The sequence below is a fragment of the Dermacentor andersoni genome, chromosome 8, assembly GCF_023375885.2.
Source record: "Dermacentor andersoni chromosome 8, qqDerAnde1_hic_scaffold, whole genome shotgun sequence".
Lineage (NCBI taxonomy): Eukaryota > Metazoa > Arthropoda > Arachnida > Ixodida > Ixodidae > Dermacentor > Dermacentor andersoni.
Genome location: NC_092821.1, coordinates 80,303,253 through 80,325,945, shown reverse-complemented (window position 1 = coordinate 80,325,945; position 22,693 = coordinate 80,303,253). Strand labels below are relative to the sequence as shown.

The 22,693-nt window shown below is 46.2% G+C and overlaps 1 protein-coding gene across 1 annotated transcript in view; it reads right to left on the bottom strand.

Annotated features, from left to right (window-relative positions):
- LOC129386764 (cytochrome P450 3A13-like) overlaps positions 1-18,773 on the bottom strand; it is a 34,165-nt gene extending 15,392 nt beyond the window's left edge. Inside the window, exons 1-4 of the mRNA XM_055074968.2 lie at positions 18,652-18,773; positions 17,201-17,309; positions 11,631-11,719; positions 10,073-10,213 (exon numbers count right to left, since the gene is read on the bottom strand). Coding sequence (XP_054930943.1) covers positions 10,073-10,213; positions 11,631-11,719; positions 17,201-17,309; positions 18,652-18,710 — 398 coding nt within the window. The 5' untranslated portion in view covers positions 18,711-18,773. The remainder of the gene's footprint in view (positions 1-10,072; positions 10,214-11,630; positions 11,720-17,200; positions 17,310-18,651) is intronic.
- Positions 18,774-22,693: the final 3,920 nt, after the last annotated feature.

Below are 22,693 nucleotides of genomic sequence, written 5' to 3'. Positions count from 1 at the left end.
GACCTTTTTCCAGCGATGGTTACCGTGTCTGTGCGGATTCTTTCTAACGGTCTTGCACGAACATGACGTTGACATTATTTGTTTCTTGCATTTCTGTGCTAGGACTGTGCTGTAGAAGCGGCCGAATGATCTTCAGCTGTGCCGTAACAATGTCATTGCCAGCAACACAATTGCTTTTTGCTGCTCTATCTTTGCCTTTCCTTCACTCCGAAAATAGTGTCGTGAAGGCAGCGATTGCGGTGCGCCACGTCGCTTTGGTTCCGATAGTCGGTAGATTGATTTATGCACAGACCTCACATTTCTTGCAATTTCTTGTTGTTATTATTTACACAGACAAGCGTTACCCTTTCACGCGCTGAAGTAGGCAATTATGATTCATGCGTCTCGCCTGTTAAACTGGCCTACTCGAGCTGTCACCTCGTGGCTGTTCGTGCGAGAGCGAGCGAACAATTTCAGTCTTGCTGATTGTGCCCAGGGTTGGAGTCGGCTTTCCTACGTCTCTTTGAAGCGCGTAATCGTTTAACACAGCTCGCATGCTCCCACAACCACATTGATAATTATTAGGAAAAAGAACGGAAGACATTTTGTCGAGACTAAACTGTGAAACGGCGGAATTGCTAATGGCGATTTCTTGCGTCGGAAACACCAAGGAGGCACACGACTCGAACCCTGTTATGTGAATGTGTGTCTGTTTATTAAATGCCTGCAACGTCCTTTACGCCTATGTCAATCGTTTCGATGTCTTCTGAGTCCATCATTTCAAAGCTGTCATCTGGGTGGATGTCGGCTTGGAACTCATGGCCGGTGAACTCCTTGTGCTTTAGTGCGTCCACATCCAGGATGGCTGCTTTGCAGCGATGAACTGTTGCAGCGCCGTTTGTGGATCAGGAGGAGACGCGTCTTCCATGGTGGTGTAGCGATGTAGTTGGCCATCCTCATCATCCAGTTCGCTCGATTGACTTGTACTTGCTCGACTTGCAGCGGCAAGATCGCGGTCACGCGCTTCCGAGCTTCATTTGCCTTGGTCCCCGGAGATGCAGCGAGTCACTTCAAACGCATTGCCTCTCTTGCGTTGGCCCGTTGCTTCCCTGGACTCTGTGGTGTCGAACGTACCTCGCCACCCTGATGCATGCGACGTATACGCCCAGCCTCTCTTGAGAGCCGCTTGCGTTCAGCGGCTGCCACACGTCGCGTGTTGGGAGACACTGGTTTGGCGAGACGAGGCATCTTTCCGGCATCCTTCCCGACGGCCGCCACCGCCGCCGCCACACGACACCCAAGCAAACGGTCGCAACGTGCGCCTCGCGACAGTGACGTCAGGCCACACAGAGCCAAATCGGGAGGCCACCTCAAGCGCCTGACGACAGTGACGTCAGGGCACACCGTCGAGCACACGGCCGCCACGTAGGGCGATGTGACGAGTCATCCCGGGCGGCGCCGAACCACCCCGACAACTGCACTTGACGACAGTGACGTCACGCACGCGAGCCAATTAGGAGGCGCACACCTGTGCCTAGCGACAGTGACGTCATGACACAGAGGAGACAAATCAGGAGGCCGGAAAGCTGTGACAGTTTCTGGTAATGGCAGATGATCTTGACAATGAGCCATTAAAGGCTTCCGCCTTAATATAATGTGTTGGTGCGGTTTCCACGTTTACAGTTTCACTTTCAAGAGTTCTGTTTGTGGTAGCTGGTGTGGCATTACTTTCGGTTTCCTGGCATTTGCGGTGGAAGCGGCACCTTCTCGTCGCAGTCAACTGGTGAGTCTCTCTCGGCCGACTCTCTTTACAAAGTGGTAGACTCAAGCACTATGGCCCGACTAGATGCGATGTTTGGAGGACTCAGAGTCTTTCTCTAGCAGCCAAGCCTGCGACTGATATTGAAGACGCGGAAGCCGGGTCGCTTTCTTTGCGGTAGCTGTACGTCAAGTTTGCCATAGAGAGGGCTGTTACGTTTCCTCGGCCACTGTTATGAACACGTCCAAACATAGGAGCTAATTCGTAGGTTGTGTGCGCTTTGGTGACGAAATCGGCACAGGAGCTACCTGTCCTTCCAAATAATTTTACTGGAGGCTCATATGGTCTGACCACAACTTGAATGAACGTACGAGTATGTATGAGCTGCTCCTCAAATCCGAACGCCTTAGTGAATGAAGTATATTTCAACTCGGTGGTAGTGGTGGAGGATGCAGCTTAGCAGCGGGCCGTCTAACAGGACTGTCTTTTAATGTGTTAGCGCGTCCTCGGCACGAAGCATCACTGACGGGGCCGATGCGGGAAGGCGCACCAGCTCTGCCGCGTCCACGTCGATGCGAATGGCTGCGAGGTGGGCCAAATTGTGCGTCTCGATCAGGCTCGCCAACGCTTGCCCCATGTCAGGCGACCACTTCGACAAGTGCTTCGCGTCTTCTGTCGCCAGAGTACTTGATATCACGTCGACTCTTCGTTCCAGAGCACCGGATGTAGTGCATAGGACAACAGCACACGCGATATCTGCTCGAAGGCTATGGACGCCATTGTTGGTTTTATTTTATTCCAAGATTGTGATGCATGCACCCGACTTTAAAGGTAGCTAAATGATGACGGGGATTAAGCCCTGACGTCTCTTGAAGCAAGTGAGCCAGCCAGCGCCCATAGGCCCCCTGCTCGCGCTCGGCGCACCTTCTTCCTCCGGCCCAACAATTTGAAATGCAAGGAGCACCTTCGAGCAAGCGAGGTATTGCAAGACCTCAGTACATACACGGGACGCTAGTGGCCGGCCGTTGAGCTGGCACATTCATCGGCAGCTCAAGTGACACAGGAGCAGCCGTCTAAGTACTTAACCACCTAGGCAGCGAGTCAGATGGAAACCAGATCAATCCACGCGATGACCATAGAAGAGATCATTGTGTTGGCTTGAATGTCGATTGTCAGCGTCAGGTCCTGATATTGGTTGTTTCGGTCTTGTTCACTGCCCTTGTAGTACTAGCTCTCTTGGCTGTGTCACTTGTCATGGGCCTCTTAACATATCTGATGCTCCCTTGTTCAACTAGCTCACAATTGCTTTCGTTCTTGCATCGGGGGTGGCCTTCCGTCCTGGGTGTCCTTGCCCTACGAGCACAATTTGCAGTAGCTCAGCGGCACAACCAGTGATTGTGTTGACTTTCTGTGCTTGGCCGTTATGCACAGCGCTCATACCGGAAAGGCGCCGTTGCGCACTTGCTTCCTGACGTAGTTGAATTGTTGAATTACTTTTCGGAGTCAATCGTCTAGGATTACTGCCACCACCTTGCTGGAACTAGAAACTTCTCGCGCTTGGATGCCATCACGATGCTTCTGTTGTAATTGGCTTTCTTAAACTCGTCTGTGGTGGTTGTTTTAGGCGGCGTTCCCTCATCGACAGCCTTGCAACTCATGGGTTTCTTCTACTCTCCTGCTTTGTTCTTTGATTTTCCCTTGCCGTTGTCTATCCCTTTCCTGGATGTCGTTGGCTTTCTCATTCTCCTTCTGGGGCATAGGAGCGGCAGCTTGCCTGCAAACGGCAGCCTCATATGGAAGCTCAGCCGACAATGATAAATCTATGACGCCGTCGGCGATCTTTCCATGACAGGTGGAACCTAGTACTAGCTACCTCCCTCAGTAATGTCCCGTCTTCGCAATGCATTTAGGTGCCACAAGGAATAACTCTCCACTTTAACTAAGGGGAAATGAAACATCCACCCAATCGCAGGATTTGGTACAAAGGAAACGAAATCGTAACAACTGCTACGATTATGTGTATATCTCATTTTCCCTTATTTATTTCTTCTCTGGAACTTGCGGGTTTCCGCAGAGCTATTACATCAAACTACCCGCTTTCATTGGCGCAACTTATGTGGGAAGCTCTTCAGTGCCAAAGAAGAGCGATGTGCTTCGCGCAGTGTAATCTTGAGAAACGCTGTGGAGCGTGTCCTGGAATGTGCAGCCTAAACGTGTTTCCACTGCTGTAACCTGCGGCGATAATGAACATACGCATGCTGTGGCGACATTCTTGTAAATATCGGAGCCAATCAGGATGCTCGTCTTGTTTTCTAGGAAAGTAGGTGACTCGGGGCCTTTTTTCAGTCATAACAAGACCGACGTGTGTCAACTTTTAGGGGACCTCGACATTCCCTACTAAGCTGGTCACAGCACGTATTCTCAGAACGTCTAGGGCCTATATACTTGTCGGGTCGTAGTTGTCGTGGCTTCAGATTGGGACTACCAGCCGAACATGAACTGGTGAAAGGACGTCGTGTTCTCCCGAAGGTGTATAGGTTAATGCGCTCAACGCCACGCACAGGACATTTCAGGTCTCGAGCGCTGGCCTGCCGAATGAAAGTACGTTGAGTTCCCGTGTCCCTCCTGAACACGGGAACTCAACTCAGAAGCAATGTCCTCGCCTGTACGACAGCCATGCTTTGTCGGTCTGTAGAAGTAGGAGCGTGAGTCCAGTGCCGCTTGTCGATACGAACGCGGCTCCAAGTGGCGGGACTACAAAATCAGACGTGCGATCTTGATGCGTTTACTTTGGAAACCCGTCGCCCGTACTCTGACTGGCCCTGCGCTAAAACGAAGCCGTCGTCCAGCGATGTCAAGCGGTGACAAGCACAGTGGGCATGCGGAAAAATTTTGCCGTTTCGGCATTTACTCGTCGTCATCATCATCATCATCATCATCATCATCATCATCATCATAATCATCAGCCTGGTTACTCCGACTGCAGGGCAAAGGCCTCTCCCATACTTGTCGAACTACCCCGGTCATGTGGTCGTTGTGGCCTTGTTCCTGCAAACTTCTTAATCTCATCCGCCCACCTAACTTTCTGCCGTCCCCTGGTATACGCTTCCCTTGCCTTGGAATCTAGTCCGTAACCCTTAATGACCATCGGTTATCTTCCCACCTCATTACATGTACTGTCCATGCCCATTTGTTTTTCTTGATTTCAACTAAGATGTCATTCCGTCGCGTTTGTTCCCTCACCCAATCTTCTCTTTCCTTATACCTTAACGTTACACCCATCACTCTTCTTTCCATAGCTCGTTGCGTCGTCCTAAATTTAAGAGAAGCCTTTTCGTAAACCTCCCGGTTTCTGCCGCGTACGTGAATACTGTTAAGACACAGCTGTTATGCACTTTTCTCATGAGGGACAATGGCCACCTGCTGTTCATGATCTGAGAATGCCTGCCAAACGCGCCCCAGCTCATTATTATTCTTCTGATTATTTTATTCTCATGATCCGGATCTTCGGTCACTACCTGCCCTAAGTACATGTATTCCCTTACCACTTCCAGTGTCTCGTGAACTATCGCAAACTGCTTTTATTTTATTTCCTTATGTGGACTGTCTTACGCTCGTTGAGGAATTCGGAAAGTCCTGCCAGTTCTATTCTAGCTGTAGGGTTAGAGGCTTTCATATATTGGCGCTTTTTGATGAGATCATTCGTCTCCTGCGATAGCTTACTAGTATCCTGTCTAACGAAGTTACCACCGACTTCTATATCACACTCCTTAGTGATGCCCATAAGATTGTCGTTCAATGGTTCAACACTAAGGTCCTCTTCCTGAGTTAAAGCCAAATATTGGTTCTGTAGCTTCATCTGGAATCCCTCTATTTCCCCTCTTACCGCTAACTAATTGATCGGCTTGTTATGTACCAGTTTCTTCGATTTCCTCCTCAAGTCTACGCTAATTCGAGTTCTTACCATCCTATGGGCACTGCAGCCCACCTTGCCGAGCACGTCCACATCTGTTATGATGCCAGGGTTAGCGCAGGGTATGAAGTTATTTTATTTCTAGTCTCACCATTCGGGCTCTTCCACGTCCACTTTCGTCTATCCCGCTTGCGGAAGAACGTATTCACCACCCGCATATTTTTCCGTCCTGCAAACTCTACTAATAACTCTCCCCTGCTATTCCTAGAACCTAGGCCATATTCCTCCACTGACTTGTCTCCAGCCTGCTTCTTGCCTACCCTGGCATTGAAGTCGCCCATCAGTATAGTGTATTTTGTTTTGATTTTACCTGTCACCGATTCCACGTCTTCATAGAAGCTTTCGACTTCCTGGTCATCATGACTGGATGTAGGGGCGTAGGCCTGTACGGCCTTCAATTTGTACCTCTTCTTAAGTTTCACAACAAGACCTGCCACCCTCACGTTAATGCTATAGAATTCCTGTATTCTAACAGCTATATCCTTATTAATCAGGAATCGGACTCCTAGTTCTCGTCTCTCCGCTAAGCCCCGGTAGCACAGGAGGTGCCCGCTTTTTAGCATTGCATGTGCTTCTTCTGTCCTCCTAACTTCACTGAGCCCTATTATTTCCCATTTACTGCCCTCTAATTCAACCAATACCACTGCTAGACTCGCCTCACTAGATAACGTTGCAGCGTTAAACGTTGCCAGGTTCAGATTCCAATGGCAGCCTGTCCGGACCCAGAGATACTCAGCACCTTCTGCTGCTTCACAGGCCTGACCGCCGGCGTGCTCAGTTGATTCGCAGCTGTTGGGAATTTCCTCACTAAGTGAATAAAACGGAAGCACCATCTTCGCGGTTGGAGTGATCGTCGCTTTTCTTGCGGAGGTAGCACCTCGGACCATGCTTTAATCGTGTGGTTTGATGCTTTACACAACGACCAGGAGGGACGCGCTTACAGGGCTACTCTCGACTAAGTGAGCCGAAGCGAAAGGTAGGCACAGCTACAGAGACTGTGATTCACATTAGTTAGGCTACTGACTGGAAAATGAGCTGGATTGGTCTAGGTTGCTTTCCCCCCTGACCTCAACTTGAATTCTAAGCAAAGTCATCTGGTATTTTATTGTGTTAGCATTCTCACGTTTTCTCAAGCACTTTTAGGAAGCTATCTGTCTATGTATGTTTGTATCTAACCTCTTTCGCGCCTACCTTCACAACGCATGGTCGAATGGGCAGCGCATCGTGCTGCTGTGCTGAGTGAACTTGGTAGGAAACCAACTGCCGGAGAAACTTCGGTCACTGAGTATGTGACAGTGTCTACATACTTGCGCTATTTAACGAAGCTGTTTCCCGCCCACATCGGTCATTGTAGAGACGGAGCTGGGTAGGTACCCCTGTTCAGTCAAACTCATCGACGCCAAATTTTAGCATTGGGTATGTGCAACTCGGTTTGGGCTGGTCTTCGCTGAAGCTCCTTGTCGCCAAATTGGGTCACTAGGTATCTGCGAGTAGGTGTGGGCTGCTCTTGAATGAACGTCTTTTAAGCTAACTTGAGTAAGTACGTATATGCCACTGAGAATGTGCCTCCCTAGAGTGACGAAGAAGATGCCTATGTTTATCTGTTACTCAGAGGAATCGAAGCCACGTGACAAGGGTTCCTAAAAAAGGCAATCCAACGTTCTAGCAGGCTGCGCCACAAATGTATTCGTTATGTGTTGCTTTTCAGTGCACGTATTTCACTCCAACACCTAGCAAGATGCGTCGATAATGCAGTGAGTATGTACCGTTCTTTAACCTCTCGCGAACTTGGGTCAGAGAATATGCTGCAAACGAGTGAACAACTGCCAGCGTTCACAAGCAATGTTGCGTGACGCTTCTCGCCTTGCACGCAACGCGCGGACTTCTCGGCAGTGCCACTAGATGGCGCAGCATGTCCAGAAAAAAGCGGGATAGAGGAAGGTGGACGGTCATTGCATGAAACTTTTAACAGCGCTCTTGCGCACCGACACGTAATAGATTTCAGACGCCACGCTTAGGATTTGCGGCCGCGATGACGCTAGATCTTGCCCCGTGTTATAAGGAAGCGCAAGAAAGGAGTCCTACTGCAGTGCACGCGTCATACATGACTCGTTTTGACAGTGGCAATACCTTGTGCCGCTATATTGATTCAATGGTAAACACATTACCATCAACAATCATCGCGAGATTGGTTGTGCGGAATTTTTCCTAGCTGAGCCTCCTCTTCTGAAACTGCTGCAGTGTTGGTGTGGTTTAACGAAAGAGCCTCTTTAAGCCACTGATGGTACTGGATACCAAGGCCAGGTTGCAAAGTTCCTAGAATAACTTGTGGCCGAAAGGAGAGTATTCATCTGATGAACGGAGAACGTCCTCCAGTGCGTTTCGGGGAAGGTTAGCTCATCATACAGACTCCGCAGTTTGTTCATGCCGTGTGAACTACGGACAGGTGGCATTGCTAATAGGTGGCACCAAAGATCACCGACCAGCATGTCGCGACTACCGGACTGGTCACATTGCACCTTTATGGCTGCATCATAGATTGCCTTGGTGAAGCGGATTCCATTCATTGCCGTCTTAGATGACCCTGTGAAATACGTCAGCAAATAGTTGAATTTCTCGATCTTCGTCAGGGAGTCACTGCTGTGAATGCTTCCATGGTACTGGCCACAACAGTATTGCCGGTGAGGCCGCTCCCCAGAGGAGCTCTGCATGTGCCGCTTAGTCATGGAAAAGCGGGGCAACGGCGTCACTGGCGAAGCTCCGGGCGAGAAGAAAGGGGCCGCTGTTTGTGGTGTCGATGCAAGTGATCCTGTGTGATTTTCGGCGGAGTCGATGAATACTGGAAAGGCCGACGGGTGGTGGCCTGTGGTGAAACGCTCACTTGTCTTGGTAAAGATGACCTTTGGCTCATAGTCGAAGGCTGTAGTCAAGTCTGCCTAGATGTATGCATTCGTGAGTGTGTCTTGGATCGCTCGGTTGAACTCGATGAGCTTCGCCTGTTTCACTGAGAGGAGTTGGAGCGATTCGTCACGCGCACACATGAGGAGACCTTATCTGCTAGAAGGGCGTCGGTCGTAGAAATGGCCTGTTTGGTGGCCGCCCCAACGTAACGGCGCTTTTTGCGGACAATTGAAGAGTGCAAGATCCAAGAAAGTTGTTCTTGCATTGTTACTGAAGGCCAACTACAGACTTCCGTAAATGCTTTTTATCCCGACACTATCCTCCATGCTCTTTCTCGATCAACTTTCTCTGCTGCTGTTTTCTCATGCACTACATTGCACCGCACAAACATAACAACAATGCTGGCGCTCTACCTTTTAATGGCGTCGGGTATACTTGCTACGCAAGCCTACTTAGAAGCCATGTATTTGATGGTATGACTGCTTCCACCTCATGTGAGCTCCAAGCTGAGCTCTTCTTTGATGCGAAAGCATCAATTGGTCCACTGAGCGAAAGCATCGCACGGTGCTGCTGCTTGCTTTCTCGGGGGCCCGTACGACTATGGTGCTTTACTCGGAGCGCAGTACGGGAAGGAGCGCTCAGAGGTGTTCAATTTGACATTATAGCTTTCGCTTTCATAACTAATAAGAAGTGCTTAGGTGTCCCCGGGTATTTTTATAAGGTATAGTGGGAGATGTTGGCACCATTAGGAGGAATTAGCTACTCCTCGTCACATGGCAAACAAAATGCAATTACAAAAACCGCCCTAGAATACTGCTCACAGTCAGGCGGCTTGCACACAACGTTCTGCGAGCGAGTCTGAGAAGCCGTGGATTACAAACATTCACAAGATTGAAGTAAGTAGGAGTACTTCAAATAGTCCGACGACACAAACAGAAGCTCAGTTACGCAGGCGAAGGGAGGAAACGGAAATGCAGATGCATAACACAACACATAATTATTGAACGTATAAACAAGATGAGACTGACACGACGCATCCATTACCTGTAGCATTGCAACTGTTGTGTCAGATGATACTGAAATTTATTAGAATCCTGGGATATTAGTGCTAGTCAGCTTTCGTTCAACATGTCATAGATAGTAGACGATGGGACAATCCATGAGGGAACAAGGACTTTTGATAATTTTTGCTTTCATTGCATTTGCTATCACACGTTTCGTTACAGCGTGCCAGCGAAGCAATTTAAAAGCACTGCGCTTTCGTGTGAACACATCCTCATCGGTCCTATTGTGTATACCGTACGGATCTGAATGAAAATAAGGTAATACCGAATTTGCTCTATTTTTATATTTCTTCTTCAGCCGTCTGAGCTTTCAGATCTAGAAAAGCATTTGTTTGAATTTAATACTAGGGTTATACCGTATATTCTAAGGGTAGATAGAAAGCTGTTGTATATTACCGATCAGGGTCAAACTTTTTCGGTTCCGGCCACAGCATGGGATCGTAGTGCACATCGAGAGTGGGAACAGAAACGTTCATGCCTTTCAGGATGCGAATTCCATTCCACTCGTAGTCCTCGTCACATACCCTGCGCACGGAGCTGCAAGGACACAGTGATTTGTGGACGTTGAATGAAACATTCGTCAAGGTATTGGCTACCAACGCAGCCAAAAGCCATTTAGCATAAGGGCAGCACTATTCTCCCGTTTTTCGGCTTGAGTGACTGTAATTTCACAGGTCTCTTGAGCACGAAAACAAGATACCTATGTCATTTTTTCAATAGGGGTGCTGTGGTTTACCTCACTCTATTTGGCGCCGATGAAGCACAAAAAACGGGGGCGAAAGGAATGCGATACGGACGGGACTAGAGGACGAACGCACTTTAAGAGTTCAAAAAGTGGAGAATTAAGGCTTGAACCTTGCTTTTCACTGCAAAAGTGACCGTTGTTATACATGGCTGAAGAACGCTGAGTTTCTCGGCCATGGAAATAAGGAATTGAGCTTGAGATATTGGAAACGATGGCAATACGTAATTGCGGGGCCCTTATATGCATAAGCGTGGCTGTGGAGCCATATTTAAGCAAGGCAGCAAGTTTTATGGGTTGCTACAACTAAGCTGGTTCATCATTCACATCTGTCTGATTTTGTGTTTGTTGTACCAGTTCTTCGCTGTATTAGTCAAAAACGGACTATGCAACAAGTGGAAGGCTGGAAAGGTGGATAGAAAAATGACTGATGCTGAAATTCTAAAGGTGGAGCATGCAGCTTCTATGAAAGGAAATGTTGGCATCTATTGAGTATATCCACGAAACTACAAAGAAAAATAATTAAGGTTCTTCTCAAAGAAAGCATGACAGTCAAAAAAATAATAACAATATACCTGGAACTCGTCTTGGTTACAGATGACGTGTTACGGAAAAAGTATGTTCGGCACTTCTTGTTAGGCGTTCTGTAAACGCGCGTAAACAATATTCAACCGCTGAAGTTTTCAGCTAGACTCGATGGTGAGCTTCAATAAAGCGGGGCACATGCACATGTCGGTGCGGCCATGTATTTACTTTTTTTCTGTAGGCGTGTTGAGTAGCGGAGGGGAATTTGTCCTGGTTCATCCCTGGATCTTTGTTATCTGTCTCTATTTACATAGAGCATGCGTAAGATGACCCACGTCGTTTTGGCACATAAAATGTGAAAACCTTCGAAGCGGCTTAATTAATTTCCGTGGAAAAATGACGCTGTAGCTTCAGTCTCTACGGACACAAATACATCGCGGAACTAAATTGCTTGAACAAACAGTTAATTTCGAAAGCCTCGCACCATGCATTATGCTGCAACCAAGTGCGTGCTCGCGTCATTAACAGTAAGATAGATAGTATTTGGCCACCCAGGCGTGCACTCATTGACGGAAATAAAATCTTCTCACCGAAAACATTCCAAGTTAAACAATCAGGAATAATTTACGGTAGGAACCTTGTAAAACTTGACAGAAAGAATTGTCAAAGTGAAAACTAGCATCTTACCCTGGAAGCGAAGGATAGAGTCTCAGGGTTTCTGACAGCACTTGGCCCAAGTACGTGAGTTCAGCGAGGCCATCGTATGTGAGCTCCCCCTGCACAGTGGCCAGCAGCAGTGTATAATAACCATGCTCAGAATGACGTCATAATATGCGCTCCATAAAGTAGGATCACTGCTTCTTAAATTGTAGCAGAAAAAAAAACAAAAATAACGTGAGAGAATAGAAAAAACAACGTCAGTAACAGCTGGGCATGCAACGTTATCGAACTGCGTGATTCGGGATGATTAGACTCGTTGGAATGATTAGACAAGCAAAATGTTACTCTCGATGAATACCTCCAATAACTAAATAAGAAAGTGCGAGAAAAAAATATAAGGCATAAGAACGCTAATTACAAAAAAGTAAAATATACAGCCTTTAGTAAAAGGAATACAGGCTCTGCGTTGATCCACCAATACTCAATGGAGCTTTTTGTGTGACATAAACTAATTAAAAAGATTATGTTGCGCGCAGACCTATAGCAAGAATTTCCTCATTGCCCGAAAACAACTCCAAATTCAATGCAATCCTCAAGGTCGAGGTTTAAAATATTCTTTTAGAATTTTTTTGTTATTACGAAACGCTTACACACATGCTACGAGTTCGCGAATGCAAACTATGCAGGTTATTTATTTATTTATTTATTTATTTATTTATTTATTTATTTATTTATTTATTGAAAAGACCTCAAGAACGCTGTACACAGTGTTATAGATGACGGGTGGGGAGAGTTTATTATAGAAAGTTAGTTGGTGCTTACAAAGACGGACGGTGGCTTTGAACTGAACAGGGTTTACGTGAAGGACGATGTTTGAGTGAAAATTGTTCCAGTCAATGGCTGTCTTGACAAATAAGAAATACGAGGTATGAGAACGAGTATGAACAACGGCGGGCTGTAGCTTCCTTAATTGACTTTTTTGGGAAAGGAACTGCGTCTGATCCTACCATCTTTATTTCTCGCTTGCTTCATTAAACTGCGCAGCCATGGTTCATAGTGCAGCATGCATGATGGTGTGTGCAAAAATCTCGAGCCATAGTGCTTGTGCGCAAGAGGATGAACAATTCAGGGAGTTGGTGCTGGTTGAACGTCTTGAAGGGGCAGCGCAAGACGACAAAAACAGAAGGCACGAACACACCGTACAGCGCTGGACTCACAACTAACTTAATTCGAAGGCATAGACAAGCTTATGTACTGCAATCCATAGCCACGTGCTCTCCCATCGATGGCGTCATTATCAGTGCGCAGGCAAAAGCACAACATCCTGTAACCTAATGCTACACTATGAGGCGGTTTAAAAATTCAACTTCACTGCCATACAAATTTAACGATGGCATGCTTACACAATGCGATGCTTTTTTCCTGATATCGTAGGCCTGAATAATATTCCTCGTAGTCTGATTTCTGTGCGCGTAAAGTGTTGCAGTGTCTTCATAAGCTGGAGTGCACCCATGCTCAGAGCAATGCTGCGCCACATGTCAGTAGGCATTACCCGTTAGGGAGCGCCTATGCTCAGACAATCTAATGTTCAGGCATCGACCTGTTTGGCCTATATAAACGTGACCGCAGGAAAATGGAAGCTCGTAAACAACTCCCATTCAGTGCAGAGGCGCGGACGTGTGCTTAACAGTGCACATTTCCCAGCATGAGCGGAGGCTGCCTGGGCAAAGTTCCTATTAATCTTACCGCAACTTTTGATAATCTTCTTAGGGACAGAAAAAACGACCTTCACATCAAACCTGCCTACTACATTTCTGACGCTGTGTGATAGCTTATATATATGGAAATACAACCAGTTTTTTGCTTCTTCTCGGCAGGCTCTTCATTATATATGTTTTTGGGGGTGCTCCTAATTTTCCAAGCTTACCAAGGTTCTGTACGGTCATGCGGACAGCATCCTGCCGAAAATCTGTCGCTCTCAAACGCTCCAGTTGTTTCAAGAAACTCTGAAAAGTCTGGTGGGAACACGATTTCGAAATTGCGATAAATAGAACCGAAAAAGCAATACCATTTTTCGCCACCTTCGTATGTGCGGAGTGCAAATTTAAAATTGATTTTTTCTGACCTTGGGCAGTAAATGCACCACAAATGCTTATCAGTTAGTTTAAGCCTCGTATTTAAAAATTGCAGCTTGTCCCTATGTGGCACTTCATGGGTGAATTATACCTCTGAGCCACATTTGTAGAATACTTGAAGTACATCATGAAGCATTTGTTGCAATTTAGTATTCTTCAGAAAGATCACAATATCATCAACATATCTTAGCAATTTGATTGTTGGGTTACCTAGGTTACTTTTTATATTTCTATCAACCCTATCTAGGAAAACTTTAGTTTGTACTGGAGCAACTTTGAAGCCATTGCAAATGCCTGATTTTTGTCGGTATACATAACCTTTCCATTCAAGAACAGTTGAAGCTAAGTAAAAAGAGAGAATCTCAAGAAAACTACTAACAGATACACCACAGCTGCTAAAAAATTTGAGCTCATCATTCTCCTCGGTGATACACCGTTTAACACTTCTCATTAAATCGTCATGTTGAATGTTATAGTACATTTCTTTAACATCGATGCTAAAAATACTGCAATCAGCAGGATTAGATTTAACGAGGAAGCTGATGAGTTCATCCGAGTAGCTTACCACAAAAGGATCTCTTATCACCAATGATTACAAATGCCTTTGTAAGTTACCCGAGACAACCCGCTACCACGTATCTTTGCGTGACTATTGCTCGAAATGGAATGTCAGGTTTGTGGGTCATTGCTGCGAAAAAATATCTAAGTTAAGAGTGTTTGCATTTTTTACGGATTAAGCTAGCTGTTCAAGTTGTGGCTGTGGAGCAGCGACATTGCGCGCTCCTTATCTTTAGCCGGCTTTAAGTCTACTGCTCTGAAATTCTTTCTTATTGCATCTGACGCTTTTTGTTGTGCTAGAGAGCAGACGCTCTCTAGCACAACAACAAAGAAACCTTCATTATCAAAGGTAAAGATGTCAACTCTTCTACTCACAGCATATTCTACACAATCGTTTAGAGTCTTATTGTTCGAGCGTCTCTCTCCTGATCATCCCAACACATCCACACACTCAGCTATGAAGCGTGGTCTTTCTTCTTCAATCACCCGGTGGGTTACTCTCCTAGCCATAGTCACCTTCTCCGGCGTGGTGAAGCTTGGCTTGTGGGCATGTTTTCGGTCAAGACCAAGGGTTCTTCCCAGTACCAGTACCAGTATAGCAGTACCAATTCCCCCAAATGTCGATCCTTCTACAGTATATTTCAATTACATCGGTCTCTTTTACTAGTGCTAACAACTACGACCTACATAAGCCAAGTCAGCTCGCGTCTGTGATGGCAGTATGCGTATGCAAGAGCAGGATCCTTTCATGGCACGCTCGATACGCTCTGTGCCCCCGAGAATTGCAGTCTTTGAGCGGCTACCTACAACCATTGACTGGTCATAGCAAAAGTATTTGCAGACTTCGGCACGCAGAATGGATGAATCAAGCCCAACACCTCACAGATTGTTTCCGTAGAGCCTGCTGGCCGAAAAAAAGACAAAGGCAAGAGCAGGAGGGATTTCCTGGAGTGGCGTAGGACATCCTATCATATAGCCGAAAGGATGTGGAACGCCGCTGGGCCTTCACTTTCAAAACCACAAAAGATGATGACCGAAGCAAGAGTGTTGGTGTTTGGTGACGAGGCTCTACCAGAAGAGCATATAAGAACCCTTGGTCTTGGCCCAGAATTTGCCTACAAGCCAAGTCTCACCCCGCTGGAGAAGGTATGTCTAGGACGGTCACCCACCGAGGGACTGAAGGATAGAGACCACGCTTGATAATTGAGTGTGTGGATGTGTCGCGACGATCAGGAGAGAGGCACTCGAAGAATCGCACTCAAAAATGATTGTGTCGAACATTCTGTGAGTAGAAGCCTTCGCATTTTGACCTTTGATCAGGAAGGTTTCTTTGTTGTGGTGCCAGAGAGTATCTTCTGCAAAAAAAGCGTTAAATGCAATAAGAAAGAATTTCAGAGCAGTAGATCTGAAGCCAGCTAAGGTTCAGGAGCGCGCACTGTCGCTGCTCGGCAGCGAGAACCTTGAGCAGCTAGCTTCATCAGCAAAAAATGCAAAAAGTCTTAATTTTGTTATTTTCTTCGCAGCAAAGAACCAAGAACGTGACATTTCATTTCGGGCAATAGTCACACAAAAGGATACGTGACAGCGGTTTGTATCGGCTTACTCACAAAGGCATTTGCGATCATTGCTGATCAGAGATCCTTTTGTGGTAAAAAACATGAATGATCTGGTCAGCTGCCTCGTTCAATTTCATCCTGGTGATTGTAATATTTTTAGTATCGATGTTCAAGACCTGTACTATAAAATTACACACTACAATTTAATAATAAGTGTTAGTGTATCCCCGAGGAAAATGATGAGCTCAAATATTATAACAGCTCTGGTGTATCTGTTAGTAGTTTTCTCCAGATTCTCTCTTTTTACTTAGCTTCAAGTGTTGTTTAATGGAAAGGAAATTTATACCGACGAAATGAGGCATTTTCATTGGCTTCAAAGTTGCCCCTGTGCCAAGTAACATTTTCCTAGGTAGGGTTGATAGAACTATAACAAGTAATCTGGATGACGCAACAATCAAAGTGCTAAGATATGTTGATGATTTTCTGATGTTTGTGAACAATACTAATTTGCAACATATGGTTCATGATGCACTTCAAGTATTTCACAATTGTGGCTCAGAAAGAGCTACAGTTTTTAGATGCCAGGCTTGCAGGATGTATTGCCTCAAGTCAGAGAAACCAATTTTAAATTTTCGCTCCGCATATTAGAAGGCGGTAAAAAATGGCATTGCTTTTACGGCTCTATTTGCCGCACTTTCGAAATCGTGTTTTCACCAGACTTCTGAGAGTTTCTTAAAACAACTGGAGTGTTTGAGACAGCGGCAGGTTTTCGGGAGGATGCTATCCGCAGGACCATACAGAAGCTTGTTAAGCGTGTAAAATTAGGAGCACCCACCTGAATGAATAATCAAGAGGCTGCCGGCAAGAAGAAAAAACTGGTTGAAATTTCATATGTACATAAACTATCACACAGCCTCAGAAATGCAGAAAGCAGGCTTGGTGTAGAGGTTGCTTTTTCTTCCCCTAACAAGATTACCAAATTTGCGTCAAGATTGATAGGAAGTTGGACCTGGCTGCCTCCACTCATGCTGGGAAATGCTACAGTGTTAAGCACGTGGCGTGAATACAGTTCATATAGGCATCTCCGCTACTGATATGAAATTGAAAATTATGCGAACAGCGAATAGCTAATGAAAATAACTGGCCTATTTTGTGCGTTTTAGAGGGATACGATGGACATAAGTACACTAAAATTCAATGGACAAGAATAAGTAGGCAAAAGCAAGAGCTCTTACTGCAAGTTGCCTTACTCAGTATTTGCAACACCTTTCCGCGGTCGCAATGCCACATAGTGTGTTTTTCTTCTTAGGCGAAAAATATAGTAATATGACTCGTAAGATGCGCGTACCTCTTTCTGGAGTAGGGCTTGAACTTCTGCTCGAACTTTGTCTTGCACTTCTTGGTGTTCAGCGAACAGGTAAGACGCGAAGGCCAGCGGTGAAGCTATGTTGTCGATGCTGCAGGCCAGGAAGGATGGTGTGCGACACAATTTTATAATTAACGCGGCTTTAGAAACGGCACTTCTCTTTCGTCTGAAAAAACAAGTCATTGGACTCAGCATTCTTTGAGTATGAATTCTTTAATCGTTGGAATCAGACTCAAGCGAGAAAGAAACGGTAGCTCGAACACTGGAAATACTTAAAAACCGCAATAGGCTAAGAACACAACAACATCAAAACACCACTCCGGAACGAGCCTATTGAAGGCTTGCACTGTAATATTCATCACTCACATCGTGGTCTTCACTTCACTGGAATGTCGTCAGTGCAGAGTTTGCACGTTCGCGCTGCTTCATGAAGTAGATAAAATAAATTGCGGGGTTTGCTATCCCTAAGTTCTACAGCGGGTTGGAAGCACTGATCGGAATATCTGCTGCGTAATTTGGAATATGTGACCCAAGATCGGTATAAAAGATGCCAAACTAAACCATGTGCCCTGACTATGTGCTCCAATCTTGATCGTTTTTTTAACAGTGGATATTTTCCGTCTACGTTATCTATATATCTTCGTTAGCAGGAGCCTAGAGGTCCCGAAACCTGGGTATAGATAACAACACCGATATTTGTGAGTGATTATGCCTTATGAATATTGCACTGGTTGCGCCATGTTACATCAAGTACGCTCCAAACGCCAAAGTAATAAAATAAAGTAAGGCTACAAGAAATGACCAATCCTATCCATACGGGAAAATGGGGGTAAGCAACGCTTGTCCTGCGTGCACCTGACTTTCGTCACGGTTACGTAGCCCACAGATAATGGTGCCGGATTATTTCGGCCTCCCGCTCCTTCACCTCGGGATCTTCTAGTTCCGTTGGGATTGCCTGGGCTCGGGTGGCTCTAACGGCTGGATTGGCACGCCGACGGTGAGCCCTTTCACGGGCGAGTTCTCGGCGCCGCTTGTCGAACGCTGCCCATTCATCGGAGGAACGCACAAAGCGTGGCCGTCCCATCTGCTTTCTGAGACCTAACTGAACGGAAACGAAGCCAGTGCAGCGTGCGCGGAACCCTTTCCATGCATTCCCCTCCCTGGCTGAAGCGAAACGGTTGACTGGTTGAGCGCGTGGCGTGAGCGTGCGCCTATGCAGCTGGAATCCTTGCTGAACGCTCCGGTGCCGGTGCAGCTGTCACCTCATCAAACCGCTCTTTCCCGCAGCTGCTCTTCTCTGTGAGCAACTAAATTTTGGCGGCGTGACCATATCACCATCGAAAATTGTGAGCCAATGGAAGCTTGACTTAGAAAGGCGAAGCAGGTACGCTCCATTAGAGGGTACGGCAAGGCGTTGTTGGTGGAAATCTTACCCAGCAACAATGCAGATAGCGGTGTTAGAAGCCGTCCTTAGCTCGGGTGGGTGTGACATCAGTGTGCTCGATAACCGCAGGCCTGTAAAGCAACAGTAAAGCGCGTAAAGCAGTGCTACCAATGTAGCATCATATTTTCAACCATCATCATCATCATCAGCCTAGTTACGCCCACTGCAGGGCAAAGGCCTCTCCCATACTTCTCCAACTACGCCGGTCATGTACTAATTGTGGCCATGTTGTCCCTGCAAACGTCTTAATGTCATCCGCCCACCTAACTTTCTGCCGCCCCCTGCTACGCTTCCCTTCCCTTGGAATCCAGTGCGTAACCCTTAATGACCATCGGTTATCTTCCCTCCTCATTACATGTCCGGCCCATGCCCATTTCTTTTTCTTGATTTCAACTAAGATGTCATTTACCCGCGTTTGTTCCCTCACCCAATCTGCTCTTTTCTTATCCCTTAACGTTACACCTATCATTCTTCTTTCCATAGCTCGTTGCGTCGTCCTCAATTTCAGCAGAACCCTTTTCGTAAGCCTCCAGGCTTCTGCCCCGTAGGTGAGTACTGGTAAGACACAGCTGTTATACACTTTCCTCTTGAGGGATAGTGGCAACCTGCTGTTCATGATTTGAGAATGCCTGCCAAACGCACCCCAGCCCATTCTTATTCTTCTGGTTATTCCAGTCTCATGATCCGGATCCATGAACACTACCTGCCCTAAGTAGGTGTATTCCCTTACCACTTCCTGTGCCTCGCTACCTATCGTAAACTGCTGTTCTCTTCCGAGACTGTTAAGCATTACTTTAGTTTTCTGTAGATTCATTTTCAGACCCACCCTTCTGCTTTGCCTCTCCAGGTCAGTGAGCATGCATTGTAATTGGTCTCCTGAGTTACTAAGCAAGGCAATATCATCAGCGAATCGCAAGTTGCTAAAGTATTCTCCATCAACTTTTATCCCCAATTCTTCCAACTCCAGGTCTCTGAATACCTCCTGTAAACATGCTGTGAATAGCATTGGAGATATCGTATCTCCCTGTCTGACGCCTTTCTTTAATGGGATTTTGTTGCTTTCTTTGTGGAGCATTACGGTGGCTGTGGAACCGCTATAGATATCTTCCAGTATCTTTACATATGGCTCATCTACACCCTGATTCCGTAGTGCCTTCATGACTGCTGAGGTTTCGACTGAATCAAATGCTTTTTCGTAATCAATGAAGGCTATATAGAAGGGTTGGTTATATTCCGCACATTTCTCTATCACCTGATTGATAGTGTGAATATGGTCTATTGTTGAGTAGCTTTTACGGAATCCTGCGTGGTCCTTTGGTTGACAGAAGTCTAAGGTATTCCTGATTCTATTTGCGATTACCTTAGTAAATACTTTGTAGGCAACGGACAGTAAGCTGATCGGTCTATAATTTTTCAAGTCTTTGGCGTCCCCTTTCTTATGGATTAGGATTATGTTAGCGTTCTTCCAAGATTCCGGTACGTTCGAGGTCATGAGGCATTGTGTATATAGGGCAGCAAATCTTTCTAGGACAGTGTTCCCGCCATCCTTCAACAAATCTGCTGTTACCTCATCCTCCCCAGCTGCCTTCCCCCTCTGCATAGCTCCCAAGGCGTTCTTTACCTCTTCCGGTGTTACTTGTGGGATTTCAAGTTCCTCTAGACTATTCTCTCTCACCTTATCGTCGTGGGTGTTACTGGTACTGTATAAATCTCTATAGAACTCTTCAGCCACTTGAACTATCTCATCCATATTAGTAACGATATTGCCGGCTTTGTCTCTTAACGCACACATCTGATTCTTGCCTATTCCTAGTTTCTTCTTTACTGCTTTTAGGCTTCCTCCGTTCCTGCGAGCCTGTTCAATTCTATCCATGTTATAGCTCCTTATGTCCGCTGTCTTACGCTTGTCGATTAACTTAGAAAGTTCTGCCAGTTCTATTTTAGCTGTAGGGCTAGAGGCTTTCATACATTGGCGTGTCTTGATCAGATATTTCGTCTCCTGCGATAGCTTACTGGTTTCCTGTTTAACGGCGTTACCACCGACTTCTATTACGCACTCCTTAACGATGCCCATAAGATTGTCGTTCATTGCTTCAACACTATGGTCCTCTTCCTGGGTTAAAGCCGAATACCTGTTCTGTAGCTTGATCCGGAATTCCTCTAGTTTTCCTCTTACCACTAACTCATTGATTGGCTTCTTATGTAGGAGTTCCTTCCGTTCCCTCCTCGAGTCAAGGCTAATTCGAGTTCTTACCATCATATGGTCCCTGCAGCGCACCTTGCCGAGCACGTCTACATCTTGTATGATGCCAGGGTTCGCGCAGAGTATGAAGTCGATTTCATTTCTAGTCTCACCATTCGGGCTCCTCCACGTCCACTTTCGGCTAACCCGCTTGCGGAAAAAGGTATTCATTATCCGCATATTATTCTGTTCTGCAAACTCTACTAATAACTCTCCTCTGCTATTCCTAGAGCCTATGCCGTATTCCCCCACTGACTTGTCTCCGGCCTGCTTCTTGACTACCTTGGCATTGAAATCGCCCATCAGTATACTGTATTTTGTTTTGACTTTACCCATCGCCGATTCCACGTCTTCATAGAAGCTTTCGACTTCCTGGTCATCACGACTAGATGTAGGGGCGTAGACCTGTACAACCTTCATTTTGTAGCTCTTATTAAGTTTCACAACAAGACATGCCACCCTCTCGTTAATGCTATAGAATTCCTGTATGTTACCAGCTATGTTCTTATTAATCAGGAATCCGACTCCTAGTTCTCGTCTCTCTGCTAAGCCGCGGTAGCACAGGACGTGCCCGCTTTTAAGCTATGTATATGCTTCTTTTGGCCTTCTAGCTTCACTGAGCCCTATTATATCCCATTTACTGCCCTCTAATTACTCCAATAGCACTGCTAGACTCGCCTCACTAGATAACGTTCTAGCGTTAAACGTTGCCAGGTTCATATTCCAATGGCGGCCTGTCCGGGCCTGTATAGCGTAAGCTAAATAACCAAGAACAACAACACGCAGACGGCACACAAAGACAAGCGCTGAGGGGTACCAGCTGCAGTGTTATAAAATGCAGACTATGCGCTTAGCCACGTGGATCGACAAACTCAAGTGTGCAGAATGGAATTTAAACTTTGTCGTGGGCTAGCAGCGTCGCCTCATATATGCCAAGCACCCATCTGCGCCACGTATGGCTCTTACAGCTAAAACGTGTTCAACGATTTTGCGGCTGCAGCAAATAATACAATTAAAGATCCCGTGCCAGTGACGACAGAAAACATTGCGTACGAGATGGCATATGGTGTGGTGCCTGTGACAACTGCCTGTGCCCTTATATTCATGAATACTTTTGTTGTTCTATGTGTGTGCTGGTGAAGCTTTTGGCGTGAAAGCGATATACTTATCAGGATACAAGTAATATCCACGACCTACAAACTGGATACGCTCAACTTACCTCCATGTGATATAAGTTCTCTACAGCCACGTAGTAAGGTACAACTTGCAGTTCAGTTGAACAAATTTGTCGGTGTCATATTTCGTAAGTATCATGCTTTCCTGATTGGGATGGCTAGCAGATCTACACGGGACACATGCAGCTGCGTGTGACGAGCATTAACACACAGAGGCAAGATATGTGCCATGTCTTTGAAAGACTGGACTATCCTACAATAGCAGAAGAAGAAAAGTTCTAGAGGATTACTTACAGACGAAGTACGAGCATAACGCATTTTGCGTTGCTGAAGATGGCAGCTGTAGCTACAGCTACAGCTGCCAACTAACGTTTGCGGTGGGAAAATAACCTTAGTTTACCGCTTGCTGCTGCGTGTCGCGGTTGCTCCTATCATATGAAAATGACCGAGAGCCCGATGGACAACTACTCTAGATGGGAAGAAATCATGGATTGTGTATTCTGTATCTGTCCTCGTTACGACGTACACCGTCTTAGTCTCCGGACAACATTAAAGCGACTGGACTTGCGACCGTTCGCTGAGTCAAAGATAATCAGACCATGGCCACATCCGTC